The 23,325-nt window shown below is 36.1% G+C and overlaps 1 protein-coding gene across 2 annotated transcripts in view; it reads left to right on the forward strand.

The window, feature by feature from the left end:
- mirr (iroquois-class homeodomain protein mirror) overlaps nt 1-23,325 on the forward strand; it is a 45,826-nt gene that overhangs the window by 10,628 nt on the left and 11,873 nt on the right. The window contains exons 2-3 of one of the 2 annotated variants that reach the window (XM_076134884.1): nt 4,277-4,612; nt 9,478-9,587. In XM_076134884.1, coding sequence (XP_075990999.1) covers nt 4,277-4,612; nt 9,478-9,587 — 446 coding nt within the window. The remainder of the gene's footprint in view (nt 1-4,276; nt 4,613-9,477; nt 9,588-23,325) is intronic. The other variant, XM_076134885.1, reaches the window with a different exon arrangement.

The raw sequence follows: 23,325 nt of genomic DNA on the forward strand, positions 1-23,325 counted from the left end.
TTCGAGGGTGGGCCAATTTCGTGGGGTTATCTATACGGATATCTTGACACAGGATGCGGTCCGAATAGACACCTATTTCGAGTGATCCACCGTGTAATTGTCCAATTAAATGTATAATTTTATGTAAATAACTGGAGGTAATAGCTCACAAATGTTGTATTTTATTACTCGACGTTTGGGTAAAAATGTTGAGTGCGTCACGTGCGAGTCGGCAGTTAGCTTTGATTGGCCATTCACTGAATTAGAGCTCACAAAATAAACATTTGAGGGTCGACAACATGCGCGTTTTACAGTAGGCAGTCCGCATCAAAGTGCTATTGAAAAACACTGCACAGCTATTAATTGAGTTTCCTATTCATGCGAGCGCGGTACGTTGCTAATTAAAGCTGGATCACACGACTTAGTAGCAATTCATTGTCTAAAACCGATGGGCGATAATGTATCACACTTTGTCAGCGTATATGTTTTTATCGACTAAACAGAATAATGGAAGTGATAGATGCTTTTCTAAGATTAAGCATTAGTAAAACAAAAACATCTGTGAAAGCTTAGTTTTTATAGGCGTTTAGTACTTTAATTACAAGTCTATTTCACTTATACTTGCTGCAATATCATAATCTCTATTATCTTGAATATAATTGTTAGCGTCAGTATACAGTGGCTCTTAGCTAGTCACGGAACATCATATAAATAAAGTTCAGCTCTAATAAATATGAATGACACGTTATTAGAACAGATTCTAGCCAGCGTTTTCTTGTAGAACCAGTGCGACTTATCTTCTAAATCAGGTGCGGGATAGAAAAAACAAGAATAAATACTAACGATCTCTTTTTAATAATACAATTAATGTTCGAAATATCAGCTTATAGAATCGAAAGCTGCTACAAAAACATGTAGCTGTTGAACAAATTATTTTAGTATCGATGTTAATCTGTAGCAATTAACCTGATGTTTAGGCGAAGAAAAAACATAACACACTGGAATTATTCGCACACGCTTTTCTCAAGACAAGGAATGTAAACGCGAACGCAACCTGGCGTGACGCTCGCGCCGCTGGTATTATCATTCGATCTATCAAATTGTGATGCTTTTTCTTTAGCATACTATGTGCGAAAAGGATTAGGCGAGAATATTAACACTCCGATAATTCTGTGAACTGTCTCAGCACTGAGTAATAGCTTAAGCCGTAGACCGCTACATGGTAACGAGCTCAAATTAATATGGCCGCTGACAGAATCGGCAGGCTCACATTGAGATATGTGAGCACATTAGGCAGATATATTCATACATAGAGTTAATGATAACACGTGAGTGCGATAGCCTGACGTGTACTGTAAACATTGCGCCTAATGTGATCTGTATCACTTTATAAGTTGCCCAACAGATTGCCAGATCGTTCAAGATTACAGGAGGCTGACCGGGATCGCTCCTCGCATCAGCACTGAAGCGCACGAGCCGTTTATATCGGCTCTGTGGACGAATTAAACATTAGCAAGATTTTCCAAATTATTATTGTGCATCGGTAACCTTATCGTAAATTTAATACTTTAATGATGTCTGCTAAAGGGCCGACTTTGATAAAAAACCTCGTGGTACCTGGACAAAAGCCATCGTTCGGCGTCACCCACGGTTAGTTAAGCGAGCGACATGTCATCGATATTTTTTGCCCGGCTGATGTCTTTAACGAAATTCATGTCATTGGGTCCGATTTCTCTAAGATTAACTTTTTTACATTATTTAACAAATAGATCGGACCCTTATACGCTCGAATATTCAGTTACATGGTTTAACACTTAAAAGGGCTTAACGACTCTAACACATCCTGCGGGTTACGATAAAAAAAGACGACAAAAAGAGAATACTTCTCGTGTTTGTTTTTTAAAAGATGTCTGCTGGAGATAAGGTGCAGCGGCACTTTAATCCTCCAACCGTCCGATATTTGAAAAGGATATGATGACAACTTTTTTGTATTCTTTATCTAATAAGCACACATAACCAATACTTACTTATTTCCAAAGTTTGTCTAAGTAGATAAATGAGAACGACGTGTTATACGCGAGTGTTTAGTTACGTGTCATGTTTTAATACTGTTTTCAAAACTGTCAATCTCAAACTAACTTTGTACGAAACTCATGGACGGCGAATGACATGATATAGTACATGTTTACATTATATTCACTAAACTGTCTCGAAGTTCACGAAGCTTAGCTGTTATCATGACTTAGAGAGTGCACACTAAATCGATATAGGTACCTTCATAGTTCGTAAACGATCTCTGACTCTAGCAAACATATAAAGATGAAACATTTAAATAAAAAATACTTTTAATCAACTGATTAGTACTATCATTAGGCATCTGTAAAATCAACCTGTAACGCAAGTTCAAAAAAATTGTTACTTGTTTGTGTGTGATTAAGCCAACAATTCATTTTTCGTTTTTTCTATGATGCGAGAATTTATTCCGAACTGACACGGTTGTAACTCGCAAGTGTTCGCTAGACAATACATAAGACTTATAATTTGACTCCATGAAGTACTTACACTTACAACTCATGACGTAAATGTACATATATGTATATACATAACCGTGTTGATCAATCTTTTTTCACCACAATTTTCACAATTCAATCAATGTTTCCATATCAATTTGATGACTGAATTGCTCGTTCGCAATGAACACTAGATACAGCTTAGGTTTCCACTTTGATGATTGAATGAAACCGTATGATTGGATGAATTTGAATTTGTAAACATGAGGAAAATTGGGTACGCACAGGCCGTCCATAATGGCCGACGGAACGAATAAATAGAGCGCACAATACGTAGGTAGTACAATAATTATGTCGTTTTACCCAACAGACACTCGTATCGTTTGAACGGATTGAATCCCTTTTAAGCACCGGCGTCGATTTCAGCCGCATCCCCCATATAGATCGATATAATCTCTATTACCATAGTCATTAGGTCGAATGAGCGACGATTCAGCGCTAACACCTACCGACCGTAGAGCCCGCGATACATACACAATGTTAGCGAGCAAGGATTAAATAACTATGCAGGGTATGTAATGTAGGTAATGCAGGGATTCGACGTTTAACGGCTTCGGGATTACCTCAATAATTCCCTCAACACAACAAATGTTTTTAGCCTGTCGCGCGCAGGGTGAACGTGTGCTGATGCCATAGGTCGTCGAAATATTCGTATCGATAGCGATAGAAGCGGCGATGGGTGTGAGCTGCGTGTTTAGGGCGAGGGAAGCCATACTTCTGGCAGACGGGTCACAGCTCCAGCTTAATACGTCCACAGTCAACCGCGACGACGTGACTTTACTAGGCTTATGGCAACAGCACCGCCTCTTTACACAATTAAAGGTTAACTCTCATACTACCTAGGGTCTCATAGCAAGGTTACTGCTTTGACGGTAACAGTATCAACTCCAAAACATATTTCAGCATGTTACATTCAAATCCTAATACTTAAATATTAATATTTTTTACTATAAAAGCCTAGAAGCATATCTATAAGAAACATTAATTATATTTTTTTATAAAACTGACAAGAATTTGTATTAGAACGACATTTCTCGGTTTATAATCCTATTGAGAACACAATACGTTTTGGACGGCTGGGACCATTTTTCATTACAATGACAAATATTTAGAAAGTTATTTACCCTCGTGCGAGTCTGCACTGTACTCAATTAAAAGGACGATCTCAACTCGCATCTCTCGCATTATGATCGGACAACAGCCGGATGTTTATTTTGCGACCGCGTTATCGATTCAGGTAGTCCGGCGAATAAATCTATTACGACAACAATGTGCCCGCCCTGCCTGATCCCATTGTCATTAATTCTAAATCTTCAATCGCGTCATATTAGTATTACCCGCGACAAAGCATAAACATTTTTTTTATTATATTTAAAGGGAGTTTGAAAGCGTTTCAAATTTGCCTACTGTGGGTCCTCGTCGCCTTGACGACATGAGAGGCACGCCCAAGGTTACTGATGTTCACCCCTTTTCACACAATCGTTAAAGGCTCGTTTATTATCCATCAATTATTTTATACCATGCTAATGATATCAGTCTTCCATTATGAACTTTTTGTCGATCGATTTATGGCTGTAACACGTGATCATATCAAAGTGCATTTTATATTGTTGTGTATGCTTTGCGAGCGTTGCTGTGCGCACGGAGGCCTCCTTAGATACGTCATGTATGCCACCAGCGAATGTGAAAACGCGCCATAAAGGCATTTCAAAATTTACAACTTACAGAGCACCATCTCGACAGCCTCCAACAGTCCGCCGCCGGCGCAGGCGGGAATGAGCGCGGGCGCAGGCGGCGCGAGTGGCGCGGCCAGGCCCAGCTCGCCGGCAGCCGCGGCTCCGCGCTGCTGCGACACAGGCCGTCCTATATTCCAGGATCCTATCACCGGACAAACAGTCTGCTCCTGTCAATATGAGTTTCTCAACTACCAAAGGCTCGCCTCTGGCGTGCCACTATCTATGTACAGTGCTCCGTACTCAGACGCAGCGGCGGCCACCGCTGCAGGAATGGCGGCGTACTTTCCCGCACTAGCAGCCGATCAACCACCCTTCTACACCAATGCCGTAAGTATTACCTACGACCTTCCAAACACAAAGCAGGTTTTCACAGCTCATCGGTAATTTTGGCAGAAGTCATATAAGTATGAATGTATGATTCAGGTCTTTATGTAACATAGGCCGCTAAATCATTAAATGGACAACATTTTATGTTTGCGTGTAAGGGACCATAAAATTGGGCAATTAGAGAAATATGTGGATTTTAGTTCATGCCTGACTGCCATACATCTAGCGTACCTAACAATTATTAATGTTTACTTGTTATTTATGTACACTTCGTAATACCAGTGCAGGTTTATAAGGTGAAGTTTCATAAAACAATTTACTTAACTGTTGTTAGTAAACTTGAAAACGGGTCGTTAAAAATACCTATAAAATTTTGATTGCAATTAGATTTACAAAACTGTTATTTCTACATTGATCCCAATGCTTTGTGATCATTATAAATTAAATCTCTTTGATAGACACTTTAGGTAGATTTCTATGTAGCTTTTGGAATTGCTAGTTATTCTAAGCACAATAGGGAGTAAAAATCAAATCATGTAGGTGATATTTGTCCGATGACTAACAACGATGCCTATTAATTACAACGTTATTTTAGTTAAATAACCGCTTCGATAAAAGACAATACTGCCTGACCGAGTTTTCAACACACAACCAATTCTGCGGTTGACATGATAATCAGACACTAGTATTGCAACCGAACATGAATTAGGGATATCGAATTGAATTGCAAATAAAAACGATCATTAAATTAATTCTGAGTTTTTACACAGAAAGATATCGGTCACTTAACGTTCGTCGTCTCTTAATTTAGATGGCATTACAAATCACTTTTTTGACCTATCCTAACTCATGATTATGGAGTAACAGAACAGTTATAAATAGGTATCGATTTGAAATTACATCTCTTCTATATGTATGAGAAAATCTCAGGATAGTGACCGACTCGAAAGTTGTTTGTATAGAAGAATTGACTTTATCGTTTGTTTCCATCGTTTTCCAATATCTGTGGGGCAACAGTACACGCTATGTCACCGTTGGCTTTCTTCGATACTTTATCTCTAGGAAAAGGTTTGCTTTCACAGACTAGCACTCTAGATTTATTGTGGATTAATGTACCTGCAGCACACCTACTAGTGTACAGTTATTTATTTAATAACCACAGCTTTGATCATTTCTTTGGTCATGGACTGCTTAATGTTCAAAGCAGTTTTAGTCTTGTTAGAATTCTGAAAAGTTGACAACAAAGTAATAACTTGCTATTCGTTTTGTCTTCGACGATCTTGTGCCCACTCGCACAAACAAAGATATAACTCAGAATAAGACACTGGATTGACTCATAAGAACATTTTCTTAATTATTATTTAAGTACAATTAAATTTACTTCTCCCACTCGACCATTTCATGAGAGGCCCATGTTTATAGAACTATGGTGAGCAAGTACTTATTTTAAAACTAGTTCTGTTGACAGGTTTCTGTGTGCTATCAAGCCGATACTAAGCGCCCGAGTAATTTAATATTTTATTGTTATAGGTAGTGTTAATAACGTTAGTAGAACGCTTTTATCCAGAGTAGTCTCTTTCAATTGATCCGAAACATAAATTGTAATTTTATACAAACGTAGGTACCAGTACTCAGTTTTCTACGGAATAGCTAATCTCTGAAGTAGCTGTACATAATAATGAATATTTAAATTCGCTTAAAGCCTTTTAGAGAAAATAAATGGTTTACATTCAGCATAATCTATGAGCCATGCCTACTCTAATTTTATGCTGAGATCGTTAGTATTTTTTATGAACCATTTTGAGTTCTCATTAGATATAATCAGTTTGTAAATCACCTAGTTTTCAAATATTATGATGTTCAAACACCGTTTAATCTTATTAGACTATGACTAAAATTAATTACGTCCACAAAAGCTTAAGAGCACATCGCCGGTTGAGAACGAGATATCATCTAAAGCAAAGGGATTATGTGCATCTACAGCGGAGAAGCTTTACTTTTTATTATTCTGTTTTTTTCTACGCCCTATTACAAAAGGTATTACGTTAAAATAATTAGGATCCGATGTCAAAATATTACGTTACAGAGGTAGTTATAAGACTCTCTCGCAGTGTTAAGTAGGCTACACAATAAGGTTTACGATATAAGTAATAAATACATATAAATTGGAATCGTAATCCGTTGATGTATGTTCTTTTGTCCATCGCACCAAAAAACTTGTACCGGACCGGGCGGGTTTAATAACTTAATATGTTTAACAATTCCTTTCCGAGGATTAAAATATGTTCGAAGTACGAGTTACCATATCGCTTTCATAAATATGTCTATATCATAATATGTCACCCCAATTAGTAACTTTGGAATTTTTAGCTTATAAAATATGTTTTTGTTGGTCTTTATAAAACTTAAACATTAAACTGCAGTATTTAAAATTTGCATTTAAAACTTGGTTCATATTCATAATATTAACGATATAAGTATTAATAGGACAAGATGTGATTATTAAATTGTACAATCCGGGATATAGTTTATTAGTAAAGGGGTAGTATTGCCCCACACGTCAAAAATAAAGTCAAATCATAAAAGCACTCCCTGTGTTAGAGTGTGCCTGTCTGAATACGTGTGGGTAGTGACTTTGAATGATAATGATCATAACAACATAAAAGTAGCCACGCTACGTAATATATGACGTGTAGTAAAACTTTTGGAGGAAGGTGTTAAAAGCCGTGAACGTGTCCCGGCAGATGATTCAATCATTCATGAAGATATGATCATACATCATCAGTGGCGAAAGTGTTAACTCCGGCCGACGCCTTCAATGGGATCCTGCCTCATGGTTTTTTTAGTTAACGCCTTTTATTTTGTCTATAATTTATTATTTCATCCCGGCCCGTGGGGTATCCGTGCGCTGAGACTCGTTTTTATATATCTTTGTTTGGTGTTCGTAGTTGTCGGATTATAACGTGTTTGTTTACACTTTATAGTTTAAATCTAACGTTTACTGTAAACAGAAATACATTTATGAGACAAACGGAAAATTTGAAGTGTCAAAATATTTAATAGCTCCGGCGATCTAATCGCTTCCATTTGCACATGTGGGCTTTACCGACAGGAAGCGCGTTATTATATTGAAAAAATAACGATTTATAGTTCTGAAGAAGTGTCCTAAAATAAATGATCGTTCCGCGCGGTCGCTCTTTAATAGATTTGTGGTAAACGTTGTCTATAATTTATGATAATTATGAAATGATTCATATTAATCAACAGATTTCGTTTAGATTTATAGTTCTATTATCCGCATTGAAAGATGTAAAATTAGGTAAAGTCCCAGCTGTGCATAATTTTACATCTTTCTTTATTAAAGACGAAAGCGTAAAGGCTATGCAATATAAGTAAAGGTAAATACGCTCAATATTTGCCGACAAATATATGTGACGTGACTCATGTACTTCGGTATAGTAATAACTCCGTACCTAAAGACAATAATTCAGTTGTATCATTTGTCATGTCTTTCGGTAAAAATAACTTGAGCAATAATTTTGAACAGACCGAAGTCGTGTATCTACTTAGTGCCTTCGTCGACTCGTCGACATTTGAACGCTACCTGGGCTTGCGTGTCAACCACGTCGCTCGCCGGATTAACTTATACCTTCCATAAAAATATATACCTACTAGTTCAACACACTAATGTTAATGGGATTAAAGCTAGGTATCCATTAAACTCATAATGTTGATACCAATAAAGATCACGATCAAGTTTTTTGTAGAAATAATTGTTTCGTTAAGAACAACACGACTATCAATCAAGTCTTAACCTTTTTAGTAAGTTCAATTTATCTTAGATTAAGGATCAATGTGAGAGGTTCTCTAACTAAGTTGAATTGTTTTATATTTATTTAACTTGTTATTATGTTTCTTGCACATGTAGTGCGCAAAGCATACGTTTGAGTGTTTGTAAAACGTCGTGGATATGCGTTTCTCATATCCATCTTTATTCAATAAAGATACATACGTAGTTAATCATTAATCATCGCTTACGATGCGATTAGGCGATTAAATAAATATTGTATCCAAACATAATAAATCCAAGTTACCAGAGATTCGCGTTTCGGCTTAGTCCGATTATTTGAAGTAACAGAAAACTGGAATTATATCACAAAGGTCGCAGCAACAAAGAGCGACAGCGCGACTGGATTACGCTGTCGTACTTGAGTAAAATTTATTATCGGATTTTCGATTCGGCCACCAATGAAGTTGTTGGACAACAAAATCTTTTGATAGATTTATCCTGGCTGACCGCATTAAGACTCGCTCCTGAGTTATTTTTAATGTGTCGCTATAAATTTTTGGACCCTTAGTGACAGTCGTGCTTTTTACGCGATCTCCCGCGCACACAGTCTCGGCAAAACAAATTAATCATAATTTTAAAATTCTGTTCATATAAATGTTCAGATTAAAAAAACAAAAAAAAATGTATAATATAATACGAAAGCACTCCATTCATTTGTTTATTTTAAAAAGATAAAACTTGAACCATCTCTAAAAATAAAAAATGTACATTTGTCGACCGAAAGATGATTGATGCTTTCGTCTCGTATCTTTACCCATTAAGTAATAATAGTTAAGACCGAAACGTTAAAGTGATCGATCAAGAAATCAATCCGACGAGGATCATTTTAGTAATGGATTGCGTTAAAGCTACCGGAAACATGGATGGAGATATTATAATGGTATGGCTATTAGTGGCCATTTTAATTAGATGTATATATTGTAGTTGTAATTAGTATGATTTCTGCCAACACTTACCGATGGCCGTGTTGTATAAGTTTAATACTAATGACATTTTGTATTTTCTGGGTTATTAGGCTGCAGGAATTGAGCTGAAAGAAAATTTAGCGGCCAGTGCTGCAACCTGGCCGTACCCAACCGTATACCACCCATATGACGCCGCCTTCGCTGGATACCCATTCAACGGGTAAGTCTATCAATCGACGACAAATACAAACCTAAAACTCACGCTCCTCTCTATGGTCCGCGATTCACAACGCTTGCTGACAACACACGCCCGAGTCTGGCATAATTAATTTTTAAACAAGTCGCTGCGAGCCTGTACCGCGCGATATTCGGCTCTCGGCAATTTACAGATAAGTCCCTAACGGCTGCAATATCGACAGAATAGACGTGCAAATCTCTAAAAAAGAGGAAAATGACACTAACGCTGGAGCGGCCTGCTCCTCCCTATCCACTGTCACTCTACATTTCCTGTCTATCCTTCTACTCTTTTTGTGGGCTGAGCTTCTGAACGTTTATCTAAAGGCTACGTCAGCCCTGTGCATATCATCTATGTCGATATTTCGGTACGTCCTTTTTTATACTTTTACGTAGCCAACTCCGGAACCAGTTCATTTCATTGATTTTTAGGTAATTTATTAGATTCTAGTTCAAGGACGGTAGAGTGCTATTTCTGACCGTCCCACTAATTCCACGCCTACTCCGTTTTTTTGTCGATTCTCTTAATCTCATTATTCATTGAAAGCATTTTTTGTAAGTGGTGATATGTCAATGTTATAATTACAGGTCTTATTAAAATGAACCGTTAAATACAAAGGTGAACACACCGCGCTATCAATCGTGTCACGCTATTGAATAATAAGGATTAAAGCTACCTTTTAATATCTCACTAAAGCAATTTGTTCGCGAATATTTTCTGGATGATTTATCCAGAAAATATTTCATGAGTGGACGGATTTCCGAAAATCGAAGGGACCAATATCACAAACGAAGACCGCTATCTTACATTGAATGTGGCCGACAAAGAACACCTTATGTAGCGTACAAAAATGACAGTGTCGGTACGTAACCCGATACTTGGTCGGAGGGGTGTAAGGTATCGATGTATCGATGTGTACGCCCTCGGACGAGTTAAGGGTTACTCACGCACACATGCACGAGAAATCTCATTTACCTCGTTTTACTGCAGCTGGCCTCCGCAGGCTTCGTGTTTGAAAGAATTCTACATTGTAATACCTAGCCGACTAGAAAACCATAAGCAATATTTTTGACAAATTTATGGATTCATAGAAACTTTAATCGTCCTGACGTTGAAATAATGAGCATTGTTATTTTCTAAAACCTAAATGCCTGAAATTCTACTGTGTTAATGTATAAAACAAAAAAAGACAAAAATATATAATGTAAATGAAGTTATGACAATAGGTTTGGCAGATATTATTTTTAAAACAAGTAAGTAATTATTTAGGAGTCTTTGATGTGTGTATATTATCGTAATCAAGGTACACGTACCTATGTAGATAGGATTTGATATAGTCAACACGCTTATGTAAACTGATAGCGGCAAACTGTAAAGGTTACAAAACATGAGTTTATTAGATAATTATGAATGTTGTATCAGATTATCGAAACTGTGTCCGCGTTGTGGGCGCAGCGTACACACAGGAACACGAAAGCGGTTCTTTTAGTGGGCGATCGTTACCATCTACCATCAACTGACGACCTACATTAAAAATATAACTATTATGATATTTACTATAAATATTGATAGCTTTATAGCAACCAATTAGAAATTAATAAAAAAGATAAGTAGTGGTTTTTCCTTCCTGAAGCCAAGTAATAAATAATATTATTATTTACACGCTTACACAATCATGAACAGTTCACGATGAAGTAGCATCTAACCATATACGTTTCAGTAAAAAAAACTATACTATATACTATTAAGTACTTAAAGACAACGCAACTTCTAACAAATGGTTAAATAAAGCTCCTCTATGAAGTTATCACAATTCAGACGCGAACAATAAATAAAAATGTTCCACGCATAAAAACGGTGAATAAAAACATGGAAATCTGTAGTGTGAAGTAAACACTCGCAATACAGTTTTTGTTATAGAAACACTTCATTAGTTTCACGCCTTGGTACTTTACAAGATATTTTTTATTGATAATGTCGGCATGCCTATTGATCGTATAACAAGAATACGAAAGCTAATACAATCAAGGCATCGTTCTCATGAGTGTTTTTGCTTCGTGCTCAGCGGCAAGCCGGTGTAATTATAATTAGCAATGGTTCCATGTCAATGTGAGGAGGAAACATTGTTTTTCTATCATACTTATAACACATAAACGCGCTATAAATGATATCTAAACTGTAATTACGACAGGTGGACGCGCATTATAAATAAAACTATGTCTATTAACAATGGATTCTTGCTGTGAATAGTGTATGAAACATTGTATAACTTGTCTTTATACATGTCCTTTAATGTTTTGTTATTTATAATGGCACTAGTTAAAAAGAATGAGCCGGGAAAATCACCCTGTCTTCATTTTACAATATGGCTGCTGAGATGTTAGAATATTTTTCACACATTGTCACTTTTATTCAACAGTGAACGATGAAAAAGCTTGTGGATATAGGTTAATTAGTGAGTTTATAAAGCGCTAATAGATTCTCGCTGTTGTTGCCTAGGTATATGTAGAGAATGCTTTGATTTATATGTTTTTAATTGCACCGCTGCGCACTGATGCCGCCAACTTCGCCGAATGAATATAGATTACGCGATTGGAACCAACTTTAGTTCTTCTACCGTAACTAAAGCCCTCGTTAATTTGAATCAGTAATTTAAAAACATTTTGTATTCTCTATTAGGTGTATGCCGCTGTATTCGAGGTATTTATCGTTTGCTGTAAAACAGTAATTGCCTATAAAAACGTATCTGTGGTAAATAGGATTGCTAATAGCTACATTACTTTGCGCAGTTCCGGTATTAGTAGAAGAAATGTGATAATGAGGAGTTGTTAGTTGTATTTAAGCCTCTGAATCACGATAATCAGTAGCACCGGCTGCGTCTTTTTGTGCCGCATTGAAAAAGAAACTGTTCGTTGCATGAAGTTTTCATCATATCTTATGTGAAAACTGTCATCGTAATGAGAAGCGACTTTGAAAAGTTAAAACAACATTTGAAAATGCTGAAACCGTGTAGGTATGCGCAAGGCTTTACAAAAAGGGAGTGCTCGAAACATAGACCGAAAATTTTAAATAAAAGAACAGCACAAAGCACATCGCGTGCAGGAGCTAGCTATACCAAACAAACACTGTTCACAAATACCTTGCACTCGTTGTAAAGTCGAAATTGTCTGTATCGTATTTTACCTCGGCGAATAAAAAAGAAAAAAAGCATACATAAACGGAAGGCTTAAAATAATCACGCCAAAGATTCGGATAAGATAACACATATTGGAAAGAACGGAGGTGTATTCGTAAACAATGCGATAAAAATACTGATGAGTGCGATGCTTACAACGAGTGGCCGGTGAAGCTGGTTTATGATATCATGAAACCTTATGCTTGACATTGATAGTCTTCTTCTTTTCAAGTTGCGATATTGTTTAGAACATTCTAGCAGAGCAACCGTACCTAAAGTCACAAGTGATTACAGAATTGTTTTTGAACAGTGCGTAAATGAAAGGGAGACTATAAACAGATACGAGGCGCACATCAACGTGTGCGTCCAATTTTGCTAACTTGTGCATCGACCGACAATGATAGTGAAAGCTTTTGATAACGCTGCTTTATAGATAGCGTGATGTATTGTTATGAAGTTTGGCGGAAGTAATCAAATACAGGCTTTTATACATATATGTGTAGGCACTCGTCTATATATTTTATCGATATGAATTGTTGGATGAGCGAAGATTGGTACTGATTTACATTTCATATTCCTCTTCAATCTGAGCCATTATTTGAGCGACCATATAGTCCTGTATTCTTCTGTATCTTCTGTGAGTTATCATCCGTTTAAATAATTTTCAGCGACATCTGAAATCGATGCGCACAGGGATTTGCAAATACGTAGGACCAAATCGTTTTGTTATTACAACTTTTTGGTTAACAGTCAGAACTGTATACCAAGGTACTGTTTAAATGCGATAAGTTATCATAACTTTGTAGAACAGCGCTTTTGCGCACAAAACAGAAACATAACAAATATTACCGTAATTCTACTACAAGTACAGCGGCAAACAATTTCATAAATGAAACCCACAAAACTACCGATCAAAACGTTCTTAATCAAAACTGACAGAATTAATAGCGGTGCGATCAAATTCTGCAACTGCCAATAATGAATAAATCACCATGTCAGTTGTGAATAACAAGCGTTAAATAACACAATTAAAATGTTGTAAAACGAAGGGGCGTCTCGCTAATAACAACGTAATAGAAGGTTTTGAAGTGAGCCGAGCGGCCGCGGACGGCAGGTGCTTCGTCCCAACGGCTCCTCACGATGGATATCTCACACTTTAATCACTTACGTCGGCAAATGATATGTACGTACTAAATAAACACGAAAACGGACCATAATTAACTACGTTTAACTATGTTACCGACGTAGAAACGCGATAGAGACGAATTAAACAGTTTTTTGTTCGATTTTTTATACTCACCTAGACTTTAGTGATAAAACGAATAATTACTAGTTAGTTTGTTGTAACTGGCGTCTATTACTTTTGTCACATTATTAACATTATTTTTTGTTATTCTTTGTGCAAACTTTTTGTAAAATGTTAAGTCCTTTTTTGTGCATATCTTTTGATCAATTATAATCTTATATTTAATTATACTACCTGGCCAAATTACTTTTATTTTTTTGAACGAAGTTGGATTTGTTTGTAAGTTGATGTTTTATTAATGTAAATATCACTATTACATACACAACAGTAAATGGCAGAGAACATTTTATTTGCAAAGGATAAATGCAAATTTTCCACGCAACTCTGAACCTGAAATTATTTACGGGCTAGAAATTATTTACTGGGAAAACGCTACACATCAACGTGTTATAAAAAAACGCACAAGTCAAATAAAGAGCGTTAAAACGAGACAATCTTGGGTTGTTGTAATAATAACATCGGTTGTCGGAAGTTTTGGACAATTAGCCCGAGGGCAGGCTTGTCGCAATGAAGAGTGACAACGGACCAACCCTAAAATGACTACGACAAACAAACCCTCTTTAGCAAACGGTCAGTCCGACCGCTTAGCGGACATTATAGTGTTTATTAATTGAAATATATAACAGGTACGACTAAATAATGAACATTATGTGCTATTTTGTTTTGAATCTGAACTTCCAACGGACGTCGAATTGATGAATATTAAAGAGGGTTAATTTGCTTTAATAAATTAACGTTAATATAGACTTAATTAATATTCAATCTATATTTTAGTTTCAAGCAAAGTCAAGCCTCCACTATTTTTTTTATAGTCTCTGTCTATTTGATTCAGATTTAAGACAACATTTTCTCGTGTTTACTTGCTTGCTCTATAATAACTGTATTCTGTTTTTGCATAAAATAGTACAAATATATTTTTTTACTATTGAAGGTATTATAAGTCTGGTCTAGTAGTTCCAGAGAACGATTCGTGCTTGTATTCATAAAATTACAACATTAGCTATTTACTTGTCAATCAAACAGATTTATTAACTATATTAACTTATAAATAATAAAGTACAAAAGAACATTTGAACAGGAAAATATATCGAAATAAGTAAAGGGAAATGTGTACAGCTAATTACTTGTATAATTTCAGAAAAACAAGGCCATAGGATGTCATTTATCTAAGGCACTTGAAACTATTTGAAACCTGCTAACATAACATATTACAAGTTTTTTTCATTTCGTAGCTGATTCGAGCAGCGAAAATATAAAGGCCGACAGTCTTTTCACTGTTGGTATACGCTTTATACCTACACAATTGCCAATAGTATTATCTACCACCTATCTAAAAGAATTATATCCAAAAGTGTCACATAGTATATTTTTTCAAAGCAAGAGCAAATATTGAAACTAAACTCAGATCGCTATCAATTAAAGCGGAAATGTTTAATTTTAGTATTTCTACGACATCTGTGATGGTAATTGGTAATGTGTTGTAATAACAACCTCATTAATATACCCAGTTATAAATCAGTGTCGAACAGACTCAACGTTTTTATAACCACTGACATCTTACGTTTAATAATACACACACGCAGTCTCTCGCTGTTATAATAGAAGGAAGTGCTAACACCTCAATTATTCACGGCACCCAATGATTTCACAATAAAGATAACAATATAAAATTATTTGCCCTTCAACGTTTGTAAAAATTAACTGAGGGAGACGGATTACTGTAGTATTTGTATACGACGAACAGACACTCTTTAAACTATCTAATTATCTACGTACCTTCAAGCGAAACGCGTTACACGTCCATTTCAACTGTTTTGTCCGTTTATTAAATTAATTAAAGAAATTAACGCTTTACGTCTAAGCATTGATGATTGATGGTGTTGCAGAACATAACAGTACGGCTTAATCACATTTTTACACTAATTTGATGACTTTATAATTGAAAAGTTGGAATTTTAATCAGTATTTTCAACATCTTTAACAACAACTGTAAATTAAAATGACTATATCCGCGTCTATGAAATCACTTTCTTATATCGCTGTCACAATAAAAATGGGATCAGATATCGAATGGGGTAATAACATTCACTTTTCCGTATTGGAGATAGAGTTGAATGAAGTGAATGGTACGTGATGTTTTATGCGCGGAGGGCAACACAGTATATTTAAAGTCCCTAAAGTGAGATGGTCGCGCCGGTATCCATAGCCGGAGTTACCCCGTTAGGCGTCGGGCGACGGTCGTCAACCGATGCGTCGTGACCGGTGTAACAACCACCGCCGACACTTCCGCTGTCCACCGACATAATTACAAACGGAAAATTCAACTACACCATACAAAACTGTGTAGACGAATTTCGTTGAAGTAAGTGATAATACACGGGAGGCGGACGTTCAGCACGCTGAGCACGTACCAATCTATTTGGCCCCGACCCGATATTGTGCACACAAAGTAACGATTACTCATGCCCGCCAAAGTTTATTTATGACAGGAAGAAATTGCGATTGTATTCTCATAATGGTTATAACTTCCCAATATGACGACGCCCGACGACTCTCGTTTGTACAAAAATTAGCGGACAACTTTGTTTTTTCGCCAATGTCAATTTAAGTTCAGCAGATGAGCAAACATATGAATATTCATTTGGCATTAACCGGCCTATCGGTTGGTAAAAATACTTCCATCGTAAATGGTATTTTTCCTCTTTAAACCTCAGGGAGCGTCTCGCTGGGGTAGGGTAGCCGAGTTAAGAAGGTTTAACGTTCACAATTTGTCAATCACAGCCTCTTGGGACTTGGAGAAAGACTCCTTTGCCTTTTCGTAGTCAACACTGCGACAATACAAATAGAGACTATACGTTTTGTTTGTTTACAACGAAATGTACTTTTTAGAACATTCCTTCAGAACAGAAGCTAAATTAAAAGCAATATATATTACTTTGATACGCGCCGGTAAAACGTGTCGAGAAAGTTGATTAAATTACTAACCGTATTCAACGAAGGGCGATTTAAGCTTAGTAAGTCTTAAAATCAATCAGTAAATGTATCAGTACGAATAGGGCCTTAAGCAACGCTGATGACTTTTAATATCTTGCAAATAAATAAAAGGGTATATAAAAACTGACTGCTACAAATCGAAAAAAATACAATATGGCAAGGATTGTTGTTGAAGACATGCAAAAGTGATGTATGTCAGCGGTTCACGTTTATCAATATGGCGGATCAATTTCACAACACATTGATGCTAGCTTAAGGGCTATGCGTCATGCACAGCGCAACGATAATAAGAGTCAGTCAAACACGTACCCTCACGTTTTCTGTGTGGCCACTCGATTCCGGACATGATGTCATCGTACACACTTGCGCAGGCGGCATGTACTGACACGGTGCCCGCTTCGCCTATGGCTACAGCACACAGTTAATCGTGGATACGTGTACAGACAACGATTTACAGCACAAAGTGCCAGTCCTCCCGTGTATTACCAATCTATGGAACAATAAAGAGTACGCGTGAAGGCATATAAATGAGCGGTGCCGTATGCAGGGGACGCCGCGCGTGCCATTAGTAAGCCGCGCTCGGTTCGGAGTAATTGACCGACGGGCTAATTTCATTCTAGGCGCATTGGACGCTTCCTCTTTCCTTTTTCCTATCGGTCAGCAGCGGCCACGAGGCGAGTTGTGATCGACATGAATGTACTTATTCAACTTAATTAAAAACAGACGACTCATCACGAAGTTTGGGGAGCGTAATTGGTTTAGTGGCAGTGTTGTCGTTGCTGCTTTGTTTCTGTGTACCGAACCTTTGCTTTTAGATACGTTTTTTCTATCAGGTCTTTAACAAAACATAAATCAGCGTAATGGCAAATTAGCTCTATGGTTACTGCATCTAGATCTATACTCTACCATACAAAATGGAACGAATTGTGTGCTTTTGAGATCAGTTTAAACATTAATTAACATTTGAAAGGCATTCATTACATTTCTAGATACAGAAAACGTGACATTTTGAATCGTAATTTAGGTACCTAACTCTATTTAATCAATGGGTACCTGCGTATTTCCGTTCTGTTCTCAGAATACGGAGACGTTTCGCAATGTCGTCAGCTTACCACAATGGTGGATCTACATACTTTATTGACAGTGGATATTGGCATTTATTTACCAACACGTATCTATTACATAATAAATTCTACTAAACGTGCGATAAATTAAACCACATAGCAGTTTTAACTTGGCTGTTCTACTTTTAAAACTTTTGCAACCTAAAATCCAGAGCAAGTTGGCCACGAAAACAGCGAACACGACATTGCCGGCTAATGAAAGCAAAACTATCGACTAACCAATTTCGAACTAAGTCTGAACATTAACGAAAATTGTATCTCTTTACTTCAGTAAATCTATCTAATTTATAGTTAACATAAAAGAACTGTCAGTTGGAGCGATTGTGTGTATCGTGCATAAGCAATTACGTAGACATACGGTTTGCGGTTCCTTCGCGATATACATACACACGGTAACGTACCAGTGTATGTAGCAGACAGTTTGTTGTATTGGTCATGTATCGGTCGTGCGTGCAAGCTAAATGCACCTACATACGAACGTATAGCATACGAACCTCGATTATAGATGCAGTGAACGCGACTTACTTAAAGGTTTAGTAACGATTCAAGTAGGTTAGCTGGCTATCAGGCTTGTGGCAGTTTAAGACTAGAAATAATCATTACAAAAGTCCTATGAGATATCTGTCAAAAAAGAAAATAAATACAAGAGTTAAATGGGACAATTTGTAATGAACTGTCCTCGCCTTAAAGAAACTTTTAGTTATACAAAATTTTAAACTAATACTTACACGAGTTTGAATACAGCCAACACATTTCTTTTTTAGTTGTCATACATGGTTACTAAGTACCTGAGGCGAATACACAAACTTCCGGCTTTGTATGACTCACGATGTCTAGACGTAGTCACGATGTCCACTAAGTTCTAATAAACAGCCTGCTAAAGGCTCATTTTCTTTGTTCATTATTAACCTACTGCATTAACAACTAGTGACCAATATTAATAAAGGGAATACGGCTTACATAAAGGCCCATATATTTTATTTTGTCAGTTGGTGCAGAACAAGAAATTAAATTAATTTGATAAACTTTTATAATGTTTTTTCTTTGAGTTATGTTTAATACTCATTCTATCGGAATCATTAAAAATTGTATTGTAGCGATATTTCTTGTATGTCATATATACATTTTTATGACGTTTAATATTTAGTTTTTTTTATACTATACCCAACACAGGTCACTGATCCAATAAGTGATTCAATTAAATATTAAAGTTTAGAAAAATGCTTCCACATTTTTTCCACGTGTTTATTTTCTAGCCTGTACTAAAATAAAGTTGTTCGCTGAACAGTATGTAACCTGAGTATGTTGCTTTGTAACTACAGTGACATATTGTGTTAACGTCCCCTCATCTGCTATTATATCCTTTACATTGTCTAAAGCATTAGCGCAAAGAATAGAATGTCGTCAGCGTCTAGCCCAGATTGAAAACTGTAATAGCTTTTATGCATCTATTTTCATAGCTTTACAGGCTGATAAAAGGTTTCAATAATAACATTGTCTTGAAAAACGATAGGGAAAAATCTTAAGATAGAAAATAGAACGCCTTGTTTTTCAAAAATGTTTAAGACTTGATCTTATACATTTAGTAATATAAGAATGAACTCAGTTATATCGTTGTCATATAGTCGCTTAAATAAAAATTGGCAGGCATCATTTCATCCCAGGAATCGATTTATGATAATATAGATAGCTTTTGATTAGCGAATTCAGCCTATTCAAACAATGCAAATGAATTTTAACTTGACATTTAATCGGCCCTGACACAACAGATTTAGAGAGAAATTTAGTTCAACAAAGATTTAAGAAGATGGCCGAAATTGGCTAATAGTCTCACGTCAATTTCAATAAAAGGCCTCTCTATATTCTTGTAAATAAATTGATTGTATGCGAACTATTTCCGATGATTTCCATATAGAATGGACGGTCTCTTCGGCTTGAAGTAGGGCAGTCATTTCAGAAACTAGGTTGCCAAGAGGATCTACGTTCGTGTTAAATCGGTGACTAACAATAGTCAATTTCTGAGTATTGCAATACGAAGGTAAATGCAAATACGATTTTACAAACTTCATCTCTATATCCGTTCTGATACAGATGATACGTGTGCCATCTCACTCTTTGATACTTATCTTTATGATTCGGCTGTGAAAAATAAAAAGTGTCAGACCTATTCAACACTGGCATTAGACATCGATTGTGTTCATCATTTGTAGGTTCTCCGTGTGACAGTTAAATATGATTACATATTTTTTACGACAATAAATAAAAATGACGCCTTACATTCGGGTTGCCACCGGCGTACAGTTTACGACATAGATAAAAGACTGATGATAAACCCCTACAACTTGACCAATAAAGTATTTACAGATCACGAAATCACCGTTACGTAAATGTAGGAGTGGTTGCGAAACAATGCCTTCAAGTATAAAATTGAATGTTCTCATCGATATTAATAATATGTCGGTAATAAAATGTGACATGACCCCTGATAGCAAGTGAACCGTGCTCGCGACACTTAATTTTCACTAGTTTATACGTTCTACATATGGCGTCTTGTGAGGTCCGATGCGACTATCAGAACGTCAGCGGCGCCACGGCCCAGGCCAGCCGAACGAACAACTTGTTAAGGCGCGCTCAGATTAGCGAAGCTTTGCCCTTCCAAAAGCTTTGCTAAAAATTTGAAAACATACAAAATAGTAGTTAAAAAATATGTAAATGTTCGCTCAATTTTGGCATACTAACAACCACTATTGGCATTGTTACCACTGACCTTAGTTTAAACAACTTTAACCCTCGCGTTTTGATTATTCATCGTTTATTAATTCGGTTATTTCCCAACTTCAAAATCTAAATAACAGATTTTCTGTACTCGTTTATATACACATATTAGAGAAAAGCTTTCAACCAATTACAGAGACATGAAGAGTTCTCGTGTCGTCGTACATTCTAGTCGCATAATACATTATCAATCGGAATGTTAAATTTGACATGTGTGAGCTGTGCCTTTACGCTTCCACGTAGGTACAGTTGATTGACGCTTGATAAATAGCATGTGTTGACATCTTCCTAGTGAGAGCACAGCATTGATAAGTCTTTGGGAGGTCGCAAACAAATTTACAACAACAAAATAAACATGACAATTTATCGGTTCGATAAAATACTGGGCCGTTCAATTGTATTCAATGTTTTAATTTTATTTTGAATGATTTATATTATTTCGTATCGCTTTTTGGTGATATCAAATATAAATATTTGTATAAAGCGTTGAGATAATGGAAAACTTGTTCCCTATTCGTTAATTTTAGAGGGTGAGCTCATTTTAACTGTGGGCCAATAACAAGCATGCTTTTTATCTTAAATTATGATTAACAGATCCCAAGAGAATTAACAATGCTTCCAGATTCAATTACTCTATGTTAGAGTATTATCTGTATAAAGAGTTATAATGCCCTATGTTGTTTTCAACCATTGAGGATCTAAGTACAAGTAAAAACATTCAAGATTATAAAATCGCTTTACTTTTTCTAGAACCATTATGAAAATCTTATCGAATACATCGCAATAATAATATAATTTAATATAATAATATTATATAAAATAAAACTTTTAGTGGTTGCTATGAATTGTTTTCTATTTATTACTTTGATAATATAAATAATTCATTGTTCAACACTTTGTGTAGTTGAAGGGGGAACATTTTCTTATCTAAAACGTAATATAATGTATTTACTTGATGAATAACACGAGATAGAGTTGCTACATTTTTCTTATAATATTTGAATTTTAAGTACGTTTTAGGTTATAAATCATAAGATAGCTACAAGCACCTTTGAAATTACTGTGTATTGTGAATAATAACGAGAAAGAATCGACTCAGTACCTCAGGCTTAAATGTTTTGTACATTTACAACAGCGGTTAACGAAAGCTCAGCTAAGAGAATTATGAATCAGCCTTTGATGAGTGTACTTTGGACTGCACAGTACAACTGCTGATAGCGGCTTTTGATATAGTATACTAAGTTTCTACGTACTAACTGTAGGTACGGTTGATACTATTACTCGATTGATAGTCGATTTACGTTTGGAAAAGTCCTTGCTATATGACAACGCATAGTGCAAGAGTTTCCTATGAAAAAATATTTGCACAACTTTTTATATATTAATATTTTTTTATGAAAATTTCGAAGTTGCTTGTATTTGAATGACTTGAAAATTTCATAAAATTTCGAAACGCAAAAATTGTTGTTAGGAACGTCACGCTTTTAGACAAAAAAAATATTGTATTTTTAAGGAAAACCGGTCCCAATAAGTGCCAAAATAAAGCTCCGAAGATGGTAATTAGAGTATTAACAGGTGACCTAGATCGCCAATATTGTGGCCAAGTTCGGAAAAGCCACTCTTAATTACAATGGACTGAGAGATTGGTCTATCTCAATTAGCTGACTTATTTGTATGGCCGAAGATCTGTGGCCAAAATAATCAGGAATTAGCTCTTGATCTGTAGAATCTGTATTTAACCTGCGGTCAAGAGATAGCTTGAGAGGTGGACACTTATAGGGTGCCCTAATTTGGTCTTATTTAAGGCTTTTCGATGGAATGATTAATTGCTTGAACCGTTGGTTCATTTGCGTCTGCAGATATTTGGCTCTTGTTGATCATTGTGCATCTACAGAAAGGGTTCGCAGAAATATAAGCTTTAGCAAATATATTAAACACAACTTGACCTATGCCACAGGCTTTCTGCAACATTTAATTGAACCAGAAACAATTTTCGACTTGATACAAATTCTGACTAAAGATTTGAAACAATATCCTCATAAATTGTCAAGTCAAATAGTCTGTTGTAAAATAATTCATATCTAGCAAATTTTACTAAAAGAAAATTGTTCAAATAACTGTATTGGTACTGCAATAATTGCTCAAATTAATACAACTTGATCGATCACGTTTATCTCTTATCTGAACAACAATGCTAAGCTTGAATGCAATGGGAAAACTCTAGATTACTTCCTCAAGTCTCTTAGGTGTAGTTTTTGTGACCCGCAAATATGAAACAAAGAGCCAATAAGATAACGGTAAGCTTTATTCATTGTTTAAACTTCAAAGAGATCGATTTCTAGATAATAA

This window comes from Anticarsia gemmatalis, chromosome Z, assembly GCF_050436995.1.
Source record: "Anticarsia gemmatalis isolate Benzon Research Colony breed Stoneville strain chromosome Z, ilAntGemm2 primary, whole genome shotgun sequence".
Taxonomy (NCBI): Eukaryota; Metazoa; Arthropoda; class Insecta; order Lepidoptera; family Erebidae; genus Anticarsia; species Anticarsia gemmatalis.